Consider the following 16624-nt stretch of genomic DNA (forward strand, 5'->3'; position numbering starts at 1 on the left):
AACCGGCTTCCTCCTCCTCTGAAAGGGACTCTCCACTTTTATTGCTTACTTTGGCAGTGAATCTGGTCAGTTTCAGGGACTTCCTGAGTTATTTTGAGTTGTTTACCTTCCTGTTTATGGAGCTTCCTACAGGACGGAATGTTTCAGCCTCAGAGGAAACTAACAGAACTGAGACGCACATGACAATCCCTAAGGGATGAGACGCTGGCCAGTCTAGACCGTCCGGGAGCTTTGGGGAAGAGTCAGACACAAGCTTTAAAAAGACAGGTGGGGAATAATTAGCACAACCTTTCAAGTTGCCCTTTGTTCCTATCTACATACCTGTACGCACACATGTGCACACACACATAACAAGTGCAAATGCACCACACAACCATTAACAAAAACACGGACAAATTTGTAGTGTTTTGAAATGAAACACTTCCCACAGCCAGGCTTGTACTTTTGACATTGACCTTGGGAACAGCATTAAAATTACCGCAGAGGAAGAGGGAGCCCAGGAGTCAGGCCAGCATGTCTGAAAAACCCCACTTCATCTTCAGACAGGAACTGAGGCCAATGCTTGGCATGTCGCAGCAAAGCCCAGGATGAGAATCCTAGCTGTCCTTGCAAGCTGGACCTGTGCCACCCTGACTCTAGCTTTCTGATCAACTGCCTTTCCCATGGTGTGAGCACCCAGGCCTGTGAAGACGTGGCCCAGGCACACACAACCCCAGCCCAAGCACCCTGGCTCCCACCACATCTCCATCCATACCAGCAGGCCTTCCTACTGGCCAGGAGCCAAGATTCCAGGTATGTGTGTTACTGTCACGGGAGCGTGAGTCCTAGGGAACATGCCCAGTGTGCTTGCACCGGGAAGGAGCTTCCTGAATTACAGTGTGGTTAGGCCCAGGAAACACGTTTTTTGACTGAAAAGAAGCATGCAGTTTTTCTATTATGAAAATGACACGATTCCTAATGTTTGTACTGACAGTAGTCATCACAACTGAGATTATTAGAAAAGATTATTGGCCAATACGGTAAGATACAAGCATATCTTATTACAGATAACTAGTGTGTTTACCCTGAACAATCTTCATATATCATGTGTGTGTAAAATAATGCGTTTGGTCATTTATCACCAAACAATTCATCCTCAATAAGAGATGAAAGTCGTAAATATTGCTCTATGTGTTCCAACATAACCAGGATTCAACTATAGATGGACGAAGTACAAACACTTAAAAATAAAATATGCCCAGCATTCAGGAAGCCTTGAATTCAATCTCCAGCATAAACTAACTAACTAACAACCAACCAACCAACTAGAAAGTAAAACAGCTCCTGATAACCTCAGGTCTTTTCTTCTGCCTCTTTCAATCTGGTTAGCCCAGGGAGCTCTCGTATGTGAATTCACCTATGTTATTTTTGCTTCTGACTTACTTCAGCCCTATGTGCTCAGGACCTCTGTCGATGCAAGAGGATGCATCGGAGAGAGCTGCATTTTAGGATGTTAGGCTCTGCTGTCTCCAGAGAGCTGAAAGGTTTACAGGTCCAGCACTTGTGAACAAGCCTTTTGGTTTTTCCATGGTTCTACTAATCTTAGTTTTTAAAAGATAACACTTTATTATTTGCTAATAGATAAAATAGCACTTTGTATGTAAATGTGTATGTTTTGTGTGTGTGTGCACACACATACATGCATCCTTGAGTATGTAGGTCAGAAGACAACTTGCAGGAGTGGATTTTTTCCCACCATTTAGGTTCTAAGGGTCAAACATCAGGTTTGACAGCAAACACTCTTATTTGCTAAGCCATCTTGTTGGCCTATGAATACTTTTTAAACAGTGACTGGGCTTATTATATTTTCTGTTTGTGTCATTTAATCATTTTAAGGAGGTCAAACATTGTATGCTTATACTTACATTAGACATAATAACTATAATCACTCTGTCTCTATATATCACATGCCAGGAAAGATTCTCCCTCTGAGACATAGCCTCAGCTACTCTGTATCCAATGCCCGCCTTACAGGTTACAAATATTTCTCAGAGCCCATCATTTGTCCTTAGATTTCATCTGCATCATTTTTTTTAAATATAACAAACTTTATTCCCCTTGGTTTTCTAGTTGAACTCTGGCATAGTTTTCTTTCTTTTTTGTGTCTGATGGATAAGTCTATAACATGTAATTGACAAAATTTAAAACCCCAAGCTAAGCTCTCAGACTTTAGAGTGGCTGATCTCACTGTATGGACGTTCGCTGAGATGCGTAGAATTTGGTAGTAGGAAAGTATTTGAGTGGTTTCTTACAGAACTGTGTGATGTCTTTATTTGTTGGTCCATTATAACATGATAAAAATAAATAAATGAAATCCAAATAGCTCTGGGGGAAGAGTGCTTTATTTCCCCTTCTGTTATGGCAAATTAGTTTTGCTTAAAAGGACATTCTCAATTTTAATATTTTTTAAAAGAAAAAAGGACAGTTTATAGATTTTTATTGCATTTTAATATATCTTTAAAAAATCTCTGCATATGTGTATATGTGTTCTGTGTATGTCTGTGACTATACACCATGTGTATGCAGGTATGTGTCTGTGACTATATGCCATGTGTGTGCAGGTGTGTGTGTGTCTATAAGTATATGCCATGTGTGTGCAGGTATGAATGTATGTATGTGTGTGTGAATATATGCCATGTGTGTATGGGTGTGTATATGTGTCTGTGACTATGTGCCATGTGTGTAAAGGTGTGTATGTGTGTCTGTAACTATGTTCCATGTGTGTAAAGGTGTGTATGTGTGTCTGTAACTATGTGCCATGTGAGTGCAGATGTGTATGTGGGTGTGTGTCTTTGACTATATGCCAAGTGCTTAAAGGTGTGTGTGTGTGTGTCTGTCTGTATGTGACTATATGCCATGTATGTGCAGATGTGTGTGTGTGTGTATTTGTGCCATGTGCCATGTGTGTATAGGTGTGTGTGTGTGTCTGTCTATGACTATATGCCAAGTGTGTAAAGGTGTGTATGTGTGTGTCTGTGACTCTATGCCATGTGTGTGCAGGTGTGTGTATATGTGTGCATGTCTGTGATTATGCCATGAGTGTGCAGATATGTGTGTGTGTGTGACTATGTGTCATGTGTATGCAGGTGTGTGTATGTGTGTGCCTGTGACTATGTGCCAAGTGTGTAAAGGGGTGTATGTGTGTGTCTGTGACTCTATGCCATGTGTGTGCAGGTGTGACTATGCCATGAGTGTGCAGGTATGTGTGTATGTGTGTGTAACTATGTGCCATGTGTATGCAGGTATGTGTATGTATGTGTGTCTGTGACTGTTACATGTGTGTGCAGGTGTGTGTATGTGTCTGTGACTATGTGCCAAGTGTGTAAAGGTGTGTATATGTGTGTCTGTGACTCTATGCCATGTGTGTGCAGGTGTGTGTCCATGACTATGTGCCATGTGTGTACAGGTGTGTGTGTGTCTGTGACTATGCGTCATGTGTGTACAGGTGTATGCATGTGTGTGTGTGTCTGTGACTATGTGCCAAGTATATAAAGGTGTGTATGTGTGTGTGTGTGACTATATGCCATGTGTGTGCACGTGTGTGTATGTGTGTGTGTGTCTGTGACTACATTGCCTTGTGTATGCAGGTGTGTGTGTGTATGTGTGTGTGACTATATGCCATGTGTGTAGGTATATGTGTGTTTGTCTGTCTGTAATTATATGCTATGTGTGCACATGTGTGTGTATGTGTGAATATATGCCATGTGTGTGCATGTATATGCCTGTGTGTTCCTGTGTGTGCCTGTGTGTGTGTGTGTCTATGACTATATGCCTTGTGTATGCAGGTGTGTGTCTATGAATATATGCCTTGTGTATGCAGGTGTGTATGTGTGTGTGTCTATGAATATATGCCTTGTGTATGCAGGTATGTGTGTGTGTGTGTGTCTATGAATATATGCCTTGTGTATGCAGGTGTGTGTGTGTGTGTGTGTGTGTAACTAAATGCCATGTGTGCACAGGTGCCCATGGAGTCTGGAGAGGTCAGCAGGTCCCTGGAACTGGACCTGCAGGCTGTGTGACTTTGCCTGGCTTGATTGTTGACAATGGAACTCCAGCCCAACAGTGGCAATCGTCCTTAACTAGAGTCACCTTTTTATCCAAATGGAGTTTATTTTGGCATGAGATAGGAGGTAGGTTTTCCCCACTAATGGACTACTTATGCCAAAGGGAAGGGGTGGCCTTACACTTTCAGTTTTGAGAATCGTGGTGGCACTGAGTGGATGGTGACACTTGATGGTTGATTTCTATCTCAGTGTCTGTCCGAAGCAGTCGCGACTCCACGGGCTTTGTGCTGCAAGCACTCCCGGTGGCGGGTCACTGGACAGTGAGCGCCGTGGCCTTTACTCCCCGACATTCTAAACTGATGCCTTGTTTTGAAGAGGCAGATACTGTTGCTCACTCTGACAACAGCCTGAAGAAGACACTTTGTTCAAGTGGAAAGCCGCTGACCAGCCCGGAGGGGACATTAGATTCCTGTAAGAGAGCAGTGCCCCTCAGTAACTGGGCACACTTTGGAGGGAGAGGCCCTTTCCCCTCCCTGTGGCCACTTTAGAACAGGCACTGGGTCCCTGTGGCTCCTGGGCTAGGGAGCCTATGCAGAGAGCAACTGGAACAGAACTATGTGGCCAGGTCTCCTGTGTGTGGCCCACAGTCCTGGCATGTGGTACTCCCTGCCTTCCAGTACCAAAGAAGACTCATACCTGAGTTATAAAAAAGTATGAAAGAGTTGGTACATAAAGAGAAGTGAAGGAGGCAGACAGAAAGACAAGACTTCCCTGCCCCCAGGGCCATATTCTTCAAAAGTGGGAAGAATGAGGTGTGTGGGGTGGCATTCATCTGCAGTTCCACCTCCTGAGAGGCTAAGGCAGGGGGATCGGCAAGCCCAGGTGTTTGGGCTAGCCAGTGCAACACCTGTGTGCTACCTCCAAAGAAGAGCTGGGGAGATAGCTCAGCCTGTAAAGTGCCTACTGTGTGCGAAAGAAGACCTGAGTTTAGTTCCCAGGGCCCACATTAAAAAATAGGCGTGGTAGCCCCACCCCCACCCCGTATATTCCCAGCACTGGGGAGGTGGAGACAAGCAGATGCTAGGGCTCACTGGACAGCCACCTGTCTGCATTGGTGGCTTTATCCAACCAACAAGGTGGACAGTGCCTGGTGAATAACATCCTAAACTTACCCCTCTCTCTCTCTCTCTCTCTCTCTCTCTCACACACACACACACACACACACACACACACACACACACACACACGTAAGCCACAAGCATACATATTCACACATGTGCACTTGGACACACATGAATGTGGACACACATGTATACACATATTTTTAAAAAACAAACTAGGCATAATAACACCAGCATGTACCTCATGGGGCTTTATGGGTGTGAACGAGTCCCATATGTACAGGGTGATCGAGGTAATGGCTCATGATAGCAACCTGCTACTTAGACTACATGTATACAAGAACTACACAGAGTGCTTATACAGTTCCGCCTAAGTATTGCCGTTACTCAAAATGAGATATGGTTTTATTACGTTGTGCATGTGGTGTACGTGTGTGCATGTGTTTTTGTCTGAGAGAAAGAGAGAGAGAGAGAGAGAGAGAGAGAGAGAGAGAGAGAGAGAGAGAGAGAGAGAGAGAGAAGGCGAGGACACATGCCGTAGCATGTGGAGATTGGGTCATGCTAGAATGATGTAATCGAAGTCTTCTCCTTCCACTCCTTCCACTCCTTCCACTCTGTGGGGCCTGGGGGTTGATTCCTCTGAGTTCTGGAATCACAAGTGTAACCTATCACACCTTGCTTGTGAATGCTTTAACGATGTCACTGACAGGATGCAGCAAGGGATTGGTAATAAGTTTAAGAACTGAAGACAAAAAAAACCTTTCAATTGAATCTACACAGTCTAAGAAGAGACTCTTGTCAAAATGAAGGATTCTTTGGTGTGGTTTTAGGTTTTGTTTGGGGGTAACCCTGTGCATGTAATCTTCCCTAGATACCTGCATTTACTGAGGAGTAACACAGCTACACGCACTCTCCTAATAGCTATCGAGCATTCCTATATTAAAGGAGTGAAGTCGTCCAAAGGGAGATAAAGTAACCCCTCCAGTTCTGTGCACTTAGACTGCTGTTTTTCAGCATCTGGTATTGTCTTAGTTAAGGTTTTATTACTGTGAACAGACACCGTGACCAATGCAAGTTTTATAAAAGACAACATTTTATTGGGGCTGGCTTACAGGCTCAGAGGTTCAGTCCATTGTCATCAAGGCAGAAGCATGGCAGCATCCAGGCAGGCACAGTGCAGGAGGAGCTGAGAGTTCTACATCTTCGTCTGAAGACTGCTAGTGGAAGACTGACTTCAAGGCAACTAGGGTGAAGGTCTTAACCACACCCAGAGTGACACACCTACTCCAAGAAGGCTACACCTCCTAATAGGGTCACTCCCTGGGCCAATCATGTATGAACTATCACAAGTATGTTCTCCTGGTATTGGGGTAGTCCAGGGTATTGCTTACTAGAAATTCAGTCTATGAGTCCCTGGTTTTGTTTCTGTGGTCTACCAATCACCACGTCATATTTTGTGTACTGAGCCAGGATTGGATTGTTATAGTGTCTCAACAGATACACAGTGGAGGCCTCCTCTCTGCTACCCTCTACCCTACCACATGCAACCTGGGTCATGGTGGTCATCTGGGTCACCAGCACTAACACCTTACCAGAGGCCAGATGCTGCTGAAGGAGAAGGAACAGGCCCGGGTCACTCACATGCCTGGCTGCCAGCATCATTTTAAAGTGCTCTATCCCCACCCGCCGCTTGATAATGCAGGTTCCTCTCTCCACGGAACAAGCAAAATGCACCCGCCTGAGCAGCTGCAGCTGCCTCCAGGGACACCATGGGGGTCTTGAGGGGAACCACTTGTGCTTTCAACATTTCTGCAGCAAACAGGTTTTATTAACTCAATATACTGAATTAGGCTGCCCCCCCCCACCAGAGTGAGGGCAGTTAGAACTGTGCTACAAGCTGGGAGACAGCACACACCTTCGTGGGAGAACTCTGTGCGAGCAGGTAGCACAATGTGTCAGTGTTTCTGTGGATCTGTGATGCTAGGGGTGCTACAAATGATGAGCTCCTCCTCTTCCTCTTCTTCTTCTTCCTCCTCCTCCCTCTCTTCCTTTTCTTCCTTCTCCTCTTCCACTTCCTCTTCTTCCTCCCTTTCTCCTCATCCTCTTTCTCCTGCTTCTTCTGTAGAAGTTATGCCTGATGCCCCATGCTCCAAGAAATAAGACTCAGACTCACAATATATTTACAAATGCATTGGCCATTTAGCTAGGCCCTTCTCTAACTAGACTCATAACTTAAGATAACCCATGTTTTTTTATTTACATTCTGCCACATGGCGGTCATCTGCACTTAGCTACCATGCCTCCAGTCTTCTTGGCGAATCTTCCTGTGCCTGGCTCTGTCCCAGAACCCATTCTCCTCCTGGATGTCCCACTTTCTATTTCCTGCCTAAGCCTGTAGTAGAACCAATTTATATTTGTAAGTCTTACTTACAAATAAGTAAGACTCGGACTGTTCTATTTGACTTTGATAATTACTGGGGGTAACCCCTAATCTACTCTTCTAACTGCTGCCTGGATACCTTCCCTTGCTATTTCTCCTGGTCCATCTGCCCTCATGGTGGCTACTTCCTCTCCTCTCATACTTACTCTTTCTCTTCCTGGTCTCTTCCCTCTTCCCCTCCTTCTCCATTCCCAACCAGGTAACTCAAAACCCACCTGCCTTTAATCCCTCCAGTAATTGTCTGTAGCCATTTTTATTTAACCAATAGTTTAAATCAAGGAACAAGATTTTTCCCAACAAAAGCTTGTAACTGTGAGAATTCACTCATAGGCCTAGACCTTCAACTATATTATAATACATAACAACAGACCAAACTTCAACATAAACCATAGGCCACAGGCTTTTTAATTGACAGGTGATACAGCTTACAGTATGTAGGATATTCTCTGTACATCTTCCCCCTTCTTCTCTCTTCACTCCCTTTTTCTCCTGTTATAAAAGCCCATGCAATGCATATTTTAGATAGGCCGGCCTCAACATCACTATGTAACTAAGATGGCCTTGAACTTCTGATGCTCTTGCCTCTATGTCTGGGGACTGAACTCAGGGCTTCCTGCACAAGGCTCTTTGTATCTCACTGGGAATCCACCTTTTCTTTGCTGACCAACACAGGACTTTATGTTTCATTAAGAAAGAGGCCTAAAATAAACAATCCCAACCTCCTAACTGAAAGTTCTCGTGATGCGGAACCTTCCCATTATTTATCTTCATGAAACATCTCTGAGCAAATACACTCATAACAGCCTCAGTGGAGGCTTGAATGAACAATGTTCTTAAGTGAATGTATACTGTTTGACATGGGCATGTTATGCCCAAGTCTCAGGGACCCCAAAGAACATTGAGGAGTCAATTCCAATGCAAACACACAAAGGTCTTTATTATGAGCTTGGGAGCAAGGACTCTCACAGTCACAGCGGGTCAGAAGTGAGAGCCTAGAGTTTAGAAGTGCGCTCTATTTATTTTGTATTGTGGTTAGAGCAAACTTGAGGAATTTCCTTAGAGGTAAGCAAATTAATATTTTTAAAACTGCATTTCTGGTGCAATCTGCAGGAACTAAACATGGGGCAAACCCACCTGACAAGAAGGATGGCTGGCTTATCTATTCTCTGCAGGATGTCTCAGGTTATCTATATGCGTCTCGACCCTGCTGTTGCAGCCTGATTGACTGTTGCTAAGAGGCCGTTGCCATAGGATGTTTGCTCAGGTAGACTTTGTGGTTTTCTTCCTGGAATCAAAAATGGAGTTGGTTGGGTTTTACAGGCACAGCCATGTCGAAGACCCATCATGTTACAGACTGTGGGTCTGCTGTGGGATAACCTCTGGTCCAGGAAAGCACAGGCCCGGCTGAGATGACAGACAGAACAAACCACACACACACAGAGGTGGTTTGAACTGAATGTATTTTGGAGCTCTAAGGCAAGGATTTTTATACAGGAAGAGTTGGTATTACCATTTCAAAAGATGTAGCCAGTGAGGCAGGCACAATTATCATAGCCATTTGGTACAAGGAAATGCAAAATCAATCAGGTACAAAGTTTCTCAAGTAACAGATACAGAAGATCAATTTACAGATGCCATCAAACTTCCTGATTAGAATACAAAGTCACTCATAATATACAGTAAACCTTCAAAGAGTTTGAAGTTTCTTATACCACCTGGTCTTAACAAGTTCTTGTGATAAATCCTTATCTAACATTTAGCCTTCTATCTTGTGAAACAAAACTTCCTGACTTAATCAATGCTTTCAGTACCAGAGTGCCAGAGCCATCCTCATACACATAGGCACAGCCATAAAAACCTGCATGTGGTTGGAAGGTAGTAATTATGTAAACAACTATGAGGCAAGGCATTGCAATTCTAAAAAGGGGGTTTGGTGGTCAGTGAGTTGACTTCAAAGACCTGGATTATCAGCCAGGCCTTACGAAGAGAAAAAAAGGAGGTGAAGAGAGAAAAGGAGGAAGTCAGGGCAAACTGCTACTTGAGAACTGAGGGCCCATCTTAAATAGCCAGAAAGTAAGAGAGTACAGTAAATTGCCAGGTGAGATTATCAGCTTCCAAATATACAGAGAGTTCTGTTATTCCCAGGAGACATTTTTCTTTTTCGCCTCTGTCTGTAAAATATCATTTTTACAGACATCACTGGGCCACCGCGGCACCATCATGCCTTGGATCCATGAATGTATATACTTAGATGTGGATACAACCATATCAAGAATCCATAATGTCTTAAATCCATAGGGATGGCAAAGCCTTCCCTGGCTGAGGATCTGAGGGGTGACAACCCTTCCTCTGTTGGAATGTGACTGCTGATAGTGTTGTGCAAGTACAAATGCTTATGCACTATGGACCAGTGTGTGCAAACCCAGCAAGCACATCTTCCTCTCCACTGGTGCTTACAGAGACTCACAAAGTGCTCACCCTGTGCTGTACATAATACAAGTTCTGAGGTTGGCGGCCATCAGAGGGAGCAAAGGTCACCTGACCTCAGTTTTCCTGTCCATGTATTGATGTATCTGTTCTTTATCACCTTACTGCTCAGTCACATTCCCAGGATCTGATGGTGAGGGTCATGATAAGAATTGACACAGTGGTCCTTGTGTTCCCTCTACAATGGTTATTAAGAATTCACAAGTTTAGAAAGGCAAGAGATTCCTCTTTAAAAAGATTTAAGAAATAGGTACTTTGGTGTCTTGTCAGGGACTTAATTTACTGTGCTGATTGTTTGAATGCTGACATTTCCTAATAACCCTCATTTATGATCATTCTGAAAGTATATTGGACTCGTACCGTTATCATAGTTGTTGCATCAGCCAATACAGGATGAAATGCTTCTCTGTCTTTTTGAGGTGTCTTCAGGTCTCTGTTTGATTCCCAGTGCCTGCTTATCTTTAATATAGAAATTTTAAGAAGTCTTTGCTTTTGTCCTTACATGAGTTAAAGATGAGTGTTGAGGTTTTGTCTTTTGCTGTCTGTTATAATGCCAAGTGTGGGCTCCCAAGACCTGGAGTTTGCATGTAGTCCCTGTAACCCTGCTTCAAGTTATTTCTGATAAATAAAAATGCCAACAGCCCATTGCCGGGCAGAAGAGACATAGGTGGGGCTTAGGTCTCACAGGCTTGGAAATGGAGGAGAACCTCGACAAGAGAAGAAGTAGGCAGGAGGAAGAAGGAAAAGCTGCCATGGATTAGGTGAGCCAAAAAACGACCCTGAGAACTGGCCTGCTGGACTTAAAAGCAGTCCAAATGGAACATAATAAATAGTAAGTAATAACATGGAGTTATTGATAGGAACATAATTCTAATGGCATGGAGGGTAGGTACCAGCTATTAGTTGTTTAGGGCTTATTGTAAATATAAAGGTTGTGCATTTTTTTTAAATCTGGGAATTCAATAAACAAAGGTGAGGCAGAAACTCTGTACAGGGATTAAAGTAATTTCTACAACAGATGTGAACATCCTAGACACTGCTCTTTCCGGCATTAGAGTGACAAAGTTATAATGGCATACAGAGAGCTTGTCTCAGTCACCTTCACACACCTCTACTGTAAGCAGCAACAGTCAGCAACTCAGTGGAGAGATCAATCCAATCCTACAACCATCCCTGGATGTCTATAAGTTGGAGATGCTCATGACTCTCAGAAAAGGCTCCCTAGACAGTGTTGTTTCCATCCTGAGCACCCATCATAGGTAATAGCTGATGGGGTGGGCCACTGAATTGGACAGGGATAGCTACTTAGATGTTTGGGAGTCTGACAGAAAAAGGAGATGGTGGCCAGATTGTGATATATCTTCATAGAAACAGGGCTGCTGGCTAGAATAGCTGGGTATGATAATAACTCAGAGAAGCTGAACCCTGAGATGTGTGCAATAAATAGACTATACTTTTAGTATCTGAAATATACTTTTAATGTAAAGTGTCAGTGTATACCTTTGTATTAAATACTACACAAATGGCAGAACTCATGAGTTCTCCCACACCCCTCCCCCAACTCTCCTTTCTGGCATCTGTGTCCAAACTCGGGATTTATTCCAGGAAAATCTGGTTTCATCAAAACACACAGAAGCAAGAGAAAAGATAGCCTTTTGTTTCAGATTCTTTATGGTCCCTTTTATTCTTTTAATTCTCTCCTCTTAAGGACTCCAAATGATCTGAATTTGGATCCTTTGGAAACCTGCCTGTTCTTGGATAAGGGTAAGCAGGTAAGAGTGTGCATGGGGGAGGTGAGACTTGGTATTTTAGCTCTGGAGTGAGAAGTGCCCGACTGGGAAGGAGCTAATGGATGAACAGCCACAGCCATAGACAACGCTAGTGTGTGATGCACAGTGTCCTGTCCTAATCAATACCAGCCTTTCCAGTCCATGCAGTAACTCTGGACTTATTGGCAATCGCAGAAAATTGATGGTTTAGTTATTTGTCTTCCCACTTAGCTTTGCTTAAAAATTTCTCTTTCCTCTTTACCCCACCTTTATAAAACTAGCCTCAAAACACTGTGTGGTACCAGTGGTCAGATATAAAACATACATCCTGAAGATTTACTTTCCCTTTGACACTGCAGAAGGTACACCAAATAAAACACGGTATAGTATTCTCACTTAAAGTTATTGGAACCTACAGTAAGAATAAATGTTTCTCACTGCTATGGCCTACCATAAACAAGTATCTTCAATGTTCTCACCAGGAATGATATAATCCTTTGTTTGGGTTTAGGAGCCTCTTAAAAGACCCCAGATTTGTTAATGCAAGTAGCTCTGTGCTCTAGTGGGATTTCCATTAGCTACCTATCCCTGTCAGTAGCAGATACATGTTTATCTATTTCGTTTTTTAATCTGATTCTTCTAAAGCAAGCAAGAGGCTAGCTTTTCAACAGCTGCCCGGAATTTTCCGTGGAATACAAGTCAGTTGAAAACCTAGTTGCAAATTGGGTGAAGATCTGCTCCTTTGACGTCATCTTTCTTTTGTAGGACAAGATGACAGCCTATAATAGGTCTGTGATGGGCCCCTCTCTGTACACTGCTCATATTCCCAAGCCTCAGCAGGTCTGGTCTCCATGTGAATAGAGCTGAGTCAGCCACTCCTAGCCCTGACTTCTGTACCTTGGGCATATCTGGGAACCCGTCAGACCCCTCAAGGGCTTCTGATAGCTCTTTATCTGAGACACAGCACAGGGAACAGAGTGTGGAGGAGATACTGCAGAGGGTGGTAATACCTTAGCAAGATTGACCTAAGGCCTGCCGTGAAACTAGAGGGAGCCAGTGCCCCTTTGGTGATGCAGCTCGGGACTCTGCAGCTGGGAATCCTGATTGGCCTGTCCAGGTGTGGCCATAGCTGCTGGACTTTGCTATCTGTATCCTCAGTATTGCCACAAGTGGACAGAAAGGGTCCTTCAGTGAACCTACTGCAGATGCTGTTGCCAGGAGTGACGACTGGGAGATGAGGTGCATGTCAGGAGACAGGTGACAACAATCTCTCTGTAGGGGACAAGAACCTTGTCCTCTGAAGAGACCCTTGGACTGGGCCCCTCGGTGGCTCCACAGAGTGTCTTAGTAAAAAATGAGCTAATGAGAATTCTTGATGAGGCCAAGGCCCCACTGCGCCTGCTGTCAGTGTGTAGTGAGCTCAGGAAGCAGCAGCGGGGTAGATTTATCAACTGAGGGAATTCTCCTACAGCTTTGTTGTCTTAATGTCTGTAATTCTGCTCCTTTTTTTTTTCCTTCTTGCAATTAGACGTTCTGTTTGAAGAGTTAAACTCGACACAATGAATATTGTATAACCTGCTCATTAGCTAGACTCCTGTGGTCGAGAAGCTTCCTCTGTTGCCTTAAGGAGCCTGAAGAAATAGACATTCTGTCCTCCGTAGTGTCTCAGCCTCGTCTTCTCTAACCCTTTGAAAAAAAGTCGTGTTGGGGTTTAGCTCTTGCAAGAAAGAAAGATCCGTACTCCTCCTCCCTGCGTCTCTCTAAAGCACCCAAAATGGAGTTCTCTTTTCAAAGCCAGAGTTCCTAAACTAGTTGGAGGTTCAGACACAATGAAGCAGGTATAGGTGAGGGCAAGTCTGTCTGTCTGCAAGCACAGGATCCTGGGTCCATCACTGTGGGGGGTGCATCCAGAGCAAACAGTTTCAGAGAGCTTGATGAAGCACAGCTTAGGAAATGTACCGGTGCGGCCCAGGGTCCCAGAGTGGAAGGAGCTTCCCGGCGCAGCGGTGTGGGACTTCCCAGCCTTTACACTGATGAAGGGCTTGCGTTTTCCTGCAGCTGGCAGGTGTGCTGCATTTTGCCAAAGGTGAGGCTAAAAATGACCTGACCAGCATAAAGAGCAGCCATTCCTTGGCTTATCTGGGGAAGAAAACACCGTTTAGCCCGCTACCTAGGACCACAGCACCAGGTTCTGAGACCACACACACCGGTGTCTGTGTGCGACGACACATTGGGATTATTTGGAAGCAGAAGTAAACCCACTGCAGAGTGGCCATTTGTATTAATATGGAGACATGAAACTAACCGGCTTGGACAGGATATTCATTCAACTTCCACCCCAGTGCTAATAGTCAGGCGATGGGAACTGTTGTACTGCATTTAGCCCTTCGGCTCGTAAAGTTCTAAGAGCAAAACATGGCTGTGCCCCATTCAACTACAAGGGCGCTGTGTAGACCAGATGTGGGAAAGGTATTGTTCCAGTTTCTCCTGCTGATCTTAGCTCGACTGAGAGACTCTGCTCTCCTGCACCTGGGTGACGCAGTGCTTGGATCATTAGGTACGTAAAATCTAGGTGTGTTCACCAATGAGTGTGCTCCAAGAATGCTGTGGAAAGAACCAAACATATTTTATTCCAGTGAGGGCCACAAGTATCCCTTCTACACGTCCAACAAAAAGACATCCTTCTTACCTCTCTCTCCTCTAAAATGAAGATAAAGAGTCCACTGGAATACTTCTTTTTTTTTTTCCTTGCCAGGCTCTATTCCACTGTAAAGGCTGCAGAGCGCATCTGTCCCTACCCAATGCCATCTTTACAGTCCCCTGGGCAGACCTGGCTACCTCTCCCTCCAGTCTCTCTTCTTCTCTTCCTCTTTCTTGTCCTTCTTGCCATCCTTGAGGCCAGAAAGCCCATTGCATTCCGAATGGTTTCATCGTTGGCACCCACACCTGGACGCTGAAGGAACTCTAGGTCCTGCGTCACATCGTAGTCATCCTCCTCAGCTGCCTCAGATGTGTCCGTGGCTGAGCTGGCGTGGATGTCAGCTGACCAGACTCTGCTCCCTGCCGGGACATCTGCATGGCATAGGCAGATATCTGCATGGCATAGGCGATCTGCTCTTCCTCAGTCCTGCTGCTGAGGTCCGGAAGCCCAGCTCGGCCACACTCCTACTGGCTGACGGTCATCTTCAGTAGGCGCCATCTGAGTCTCTTTCACCTTCAACCCCAGCTTCAGCTGCAGAGGCCGCAGTGGCCCGTCCGGCTTCCTCCTCTTGTTGTTGTTTGCTGCTCTTCCATAGAGTGACAAGGGCCAGGGCCAATTCAGGATCAGCACTGGGATCTACTCCAAACTCATAGTCACCGCCCTCACCAGCCAGGATAGGAGACGTGATGAGAGCACGGGAGGCCCCGTCACTAGACGGGATCCGGTTCTGTCCTTGCCGTTCAGCGTGTTCACAAAGGCGCCAGCTTCTCTGTCCGCCTCCTCTCCCCACAGTTGATGATGTCAACATTCACTTCTTCTTTCATAAGGCGTTTAGCTAATTTCACTAGATCCTTCTCGTTGCCCTCCACAGGGTACCCACCAAGGCGATGACGCGCATCTTGTGATTCTTGCTCTCATGGTGTCTCAGAGCCAGATGGGCCACACGGATGCCAGTGAAGAACTTTGGGTTGGACAGTGTGGAGCTTGGAGAGGTTGCGGCCAAGGTCAGGGGTGCGTGTGCTCAGCACCTCACAGTACTTGGCCAGTGTGATCAGGCCCATGCTATTCTCAAGGTAGCTTCGGGTCTTTGAGTGACATACACTGTTGATAGCATCCTGCTGTGCCTACAGCCAGGTGGGAAGGAAGTCTCCACTCCACAGGTACTCACTGTTGTCCACACAAACCATGGTGCTCTCCGACACCATCTTGCCACCATCCCCTGTGGACCGGCTCCAGGACCCCACTGGTGTGCTCTCACCTGGCCTTGTCACATGTGTGCTGTTTGTGAGAACGTTTGAGATCTTTCTGTGCAAGAGGGAGTCCCTCTGTGTGTATCTATCTGTGTGTGAGTGTCTATGTGTGTGGCTGAGTGTGTCTGTATGTGTCTCTGTGTGTGGCTGTCTATGTGTGTCTATCTGTATGTGTCTTTGTGTGTGTGTGTATGACTATCTCTCTCTGTGTATCTATGTGTGTTTGTGTGTATGTCTGTGAGTGTGAGTGTCTGTTTGTATGGCTGTGTGTGTTTGTATGTGTGTCTGTCTCTCTGTGTGTGTTTGTGTATGTTGAAAGTAGAAAGCTCTAGAGCCTTGTTATCTGCTAACATAGGACAAAGTATTGCGGAACACGGTACACTGCGACAAGCAGTAGCCATTATGTCTGGCTCTACTATTTATGTCTTTCCTGGGTGGGGCTGGGAAGTTCTCCTTGTGTCTACCCGCACTCCCTGGAGAGCTCCTGTTGGCTGTTGATGAAAGACAGAGCAGCTGGGGTCCTTTCCATGGTTTCTTACACTGATATATTCTTAGAGGAAGAGTTCTAAGTTCACAAAACCAGAAGTCCCAGCTCTCCTAAGATTTAGCCTTGGTGTTACACAATTTTACTTCTGTCACTACGAGCACTGTTGGTCCCAGTAAACCACAGGACCTGCTCTCATTCAGAGGTGTGGACAAGATGTTTCGCTTTAATGGGTCATGAAGGAGCAGTTTTACAACTCTTTAATTCATTGCACCTTCCAACTATACTGCGTCTCTACCCCGAGTGCCCACGCCACAGCATAAGAAGGG

At 45.1% G+C, this 16624-nt stretch overlaps 1 protein-coding gene and 1 pseudogene across 1 annotated transcript; one reads left to right on the plus strand and one right to left on the minus strand.

The window, feature by feature from the left end:
* Positions 1 to 587: 587 nt before the first annotated feature.
* Positions 588 to 13121, plus strand: Reeld1 (reeler domain containing 1). The gene is given in 12 exon segments (XM_052166435.1): positions 588 to 657; positions 660 to 693; positions 695 to 792; positions 4293 to 4463; positions 4466 to 4514; positions 5874 to 5890; positions 11173 to 11350; positions 11800 to 11863; positions 12626 to 12700; positions 12880 to 12974; positions 12976 to 13039; positions 13041 to 13121. Coding segments are annotated over 12 exon segments (996 nt in total).
* A 1573-nt stretch (positions 13122 to 14694) lies between these two features.
* Positions 14695 to 15766, minus strand: LOC127671598 (26S proteasome non-ATPase regulatory subunit 4-like; annotated as a pseudogene).
* Between the last annotated feature and the right edge of the window lie 858 nt (positions 15767 to 16624).

Source organism: Apodemus sylvaticus, chromosome 21 (genome assembly GCF_947179515.1).
Source record: "Apodemus sylvaticus chromosome 21, mApoSyl1.1, whole genome shotgun sequence".
Lineage (NCBI taxonomy): Eukaryota > Metazoa > Chordata > Mammalia > Rodentia > Muridae > Apodemus > Apodemus sylvaticus.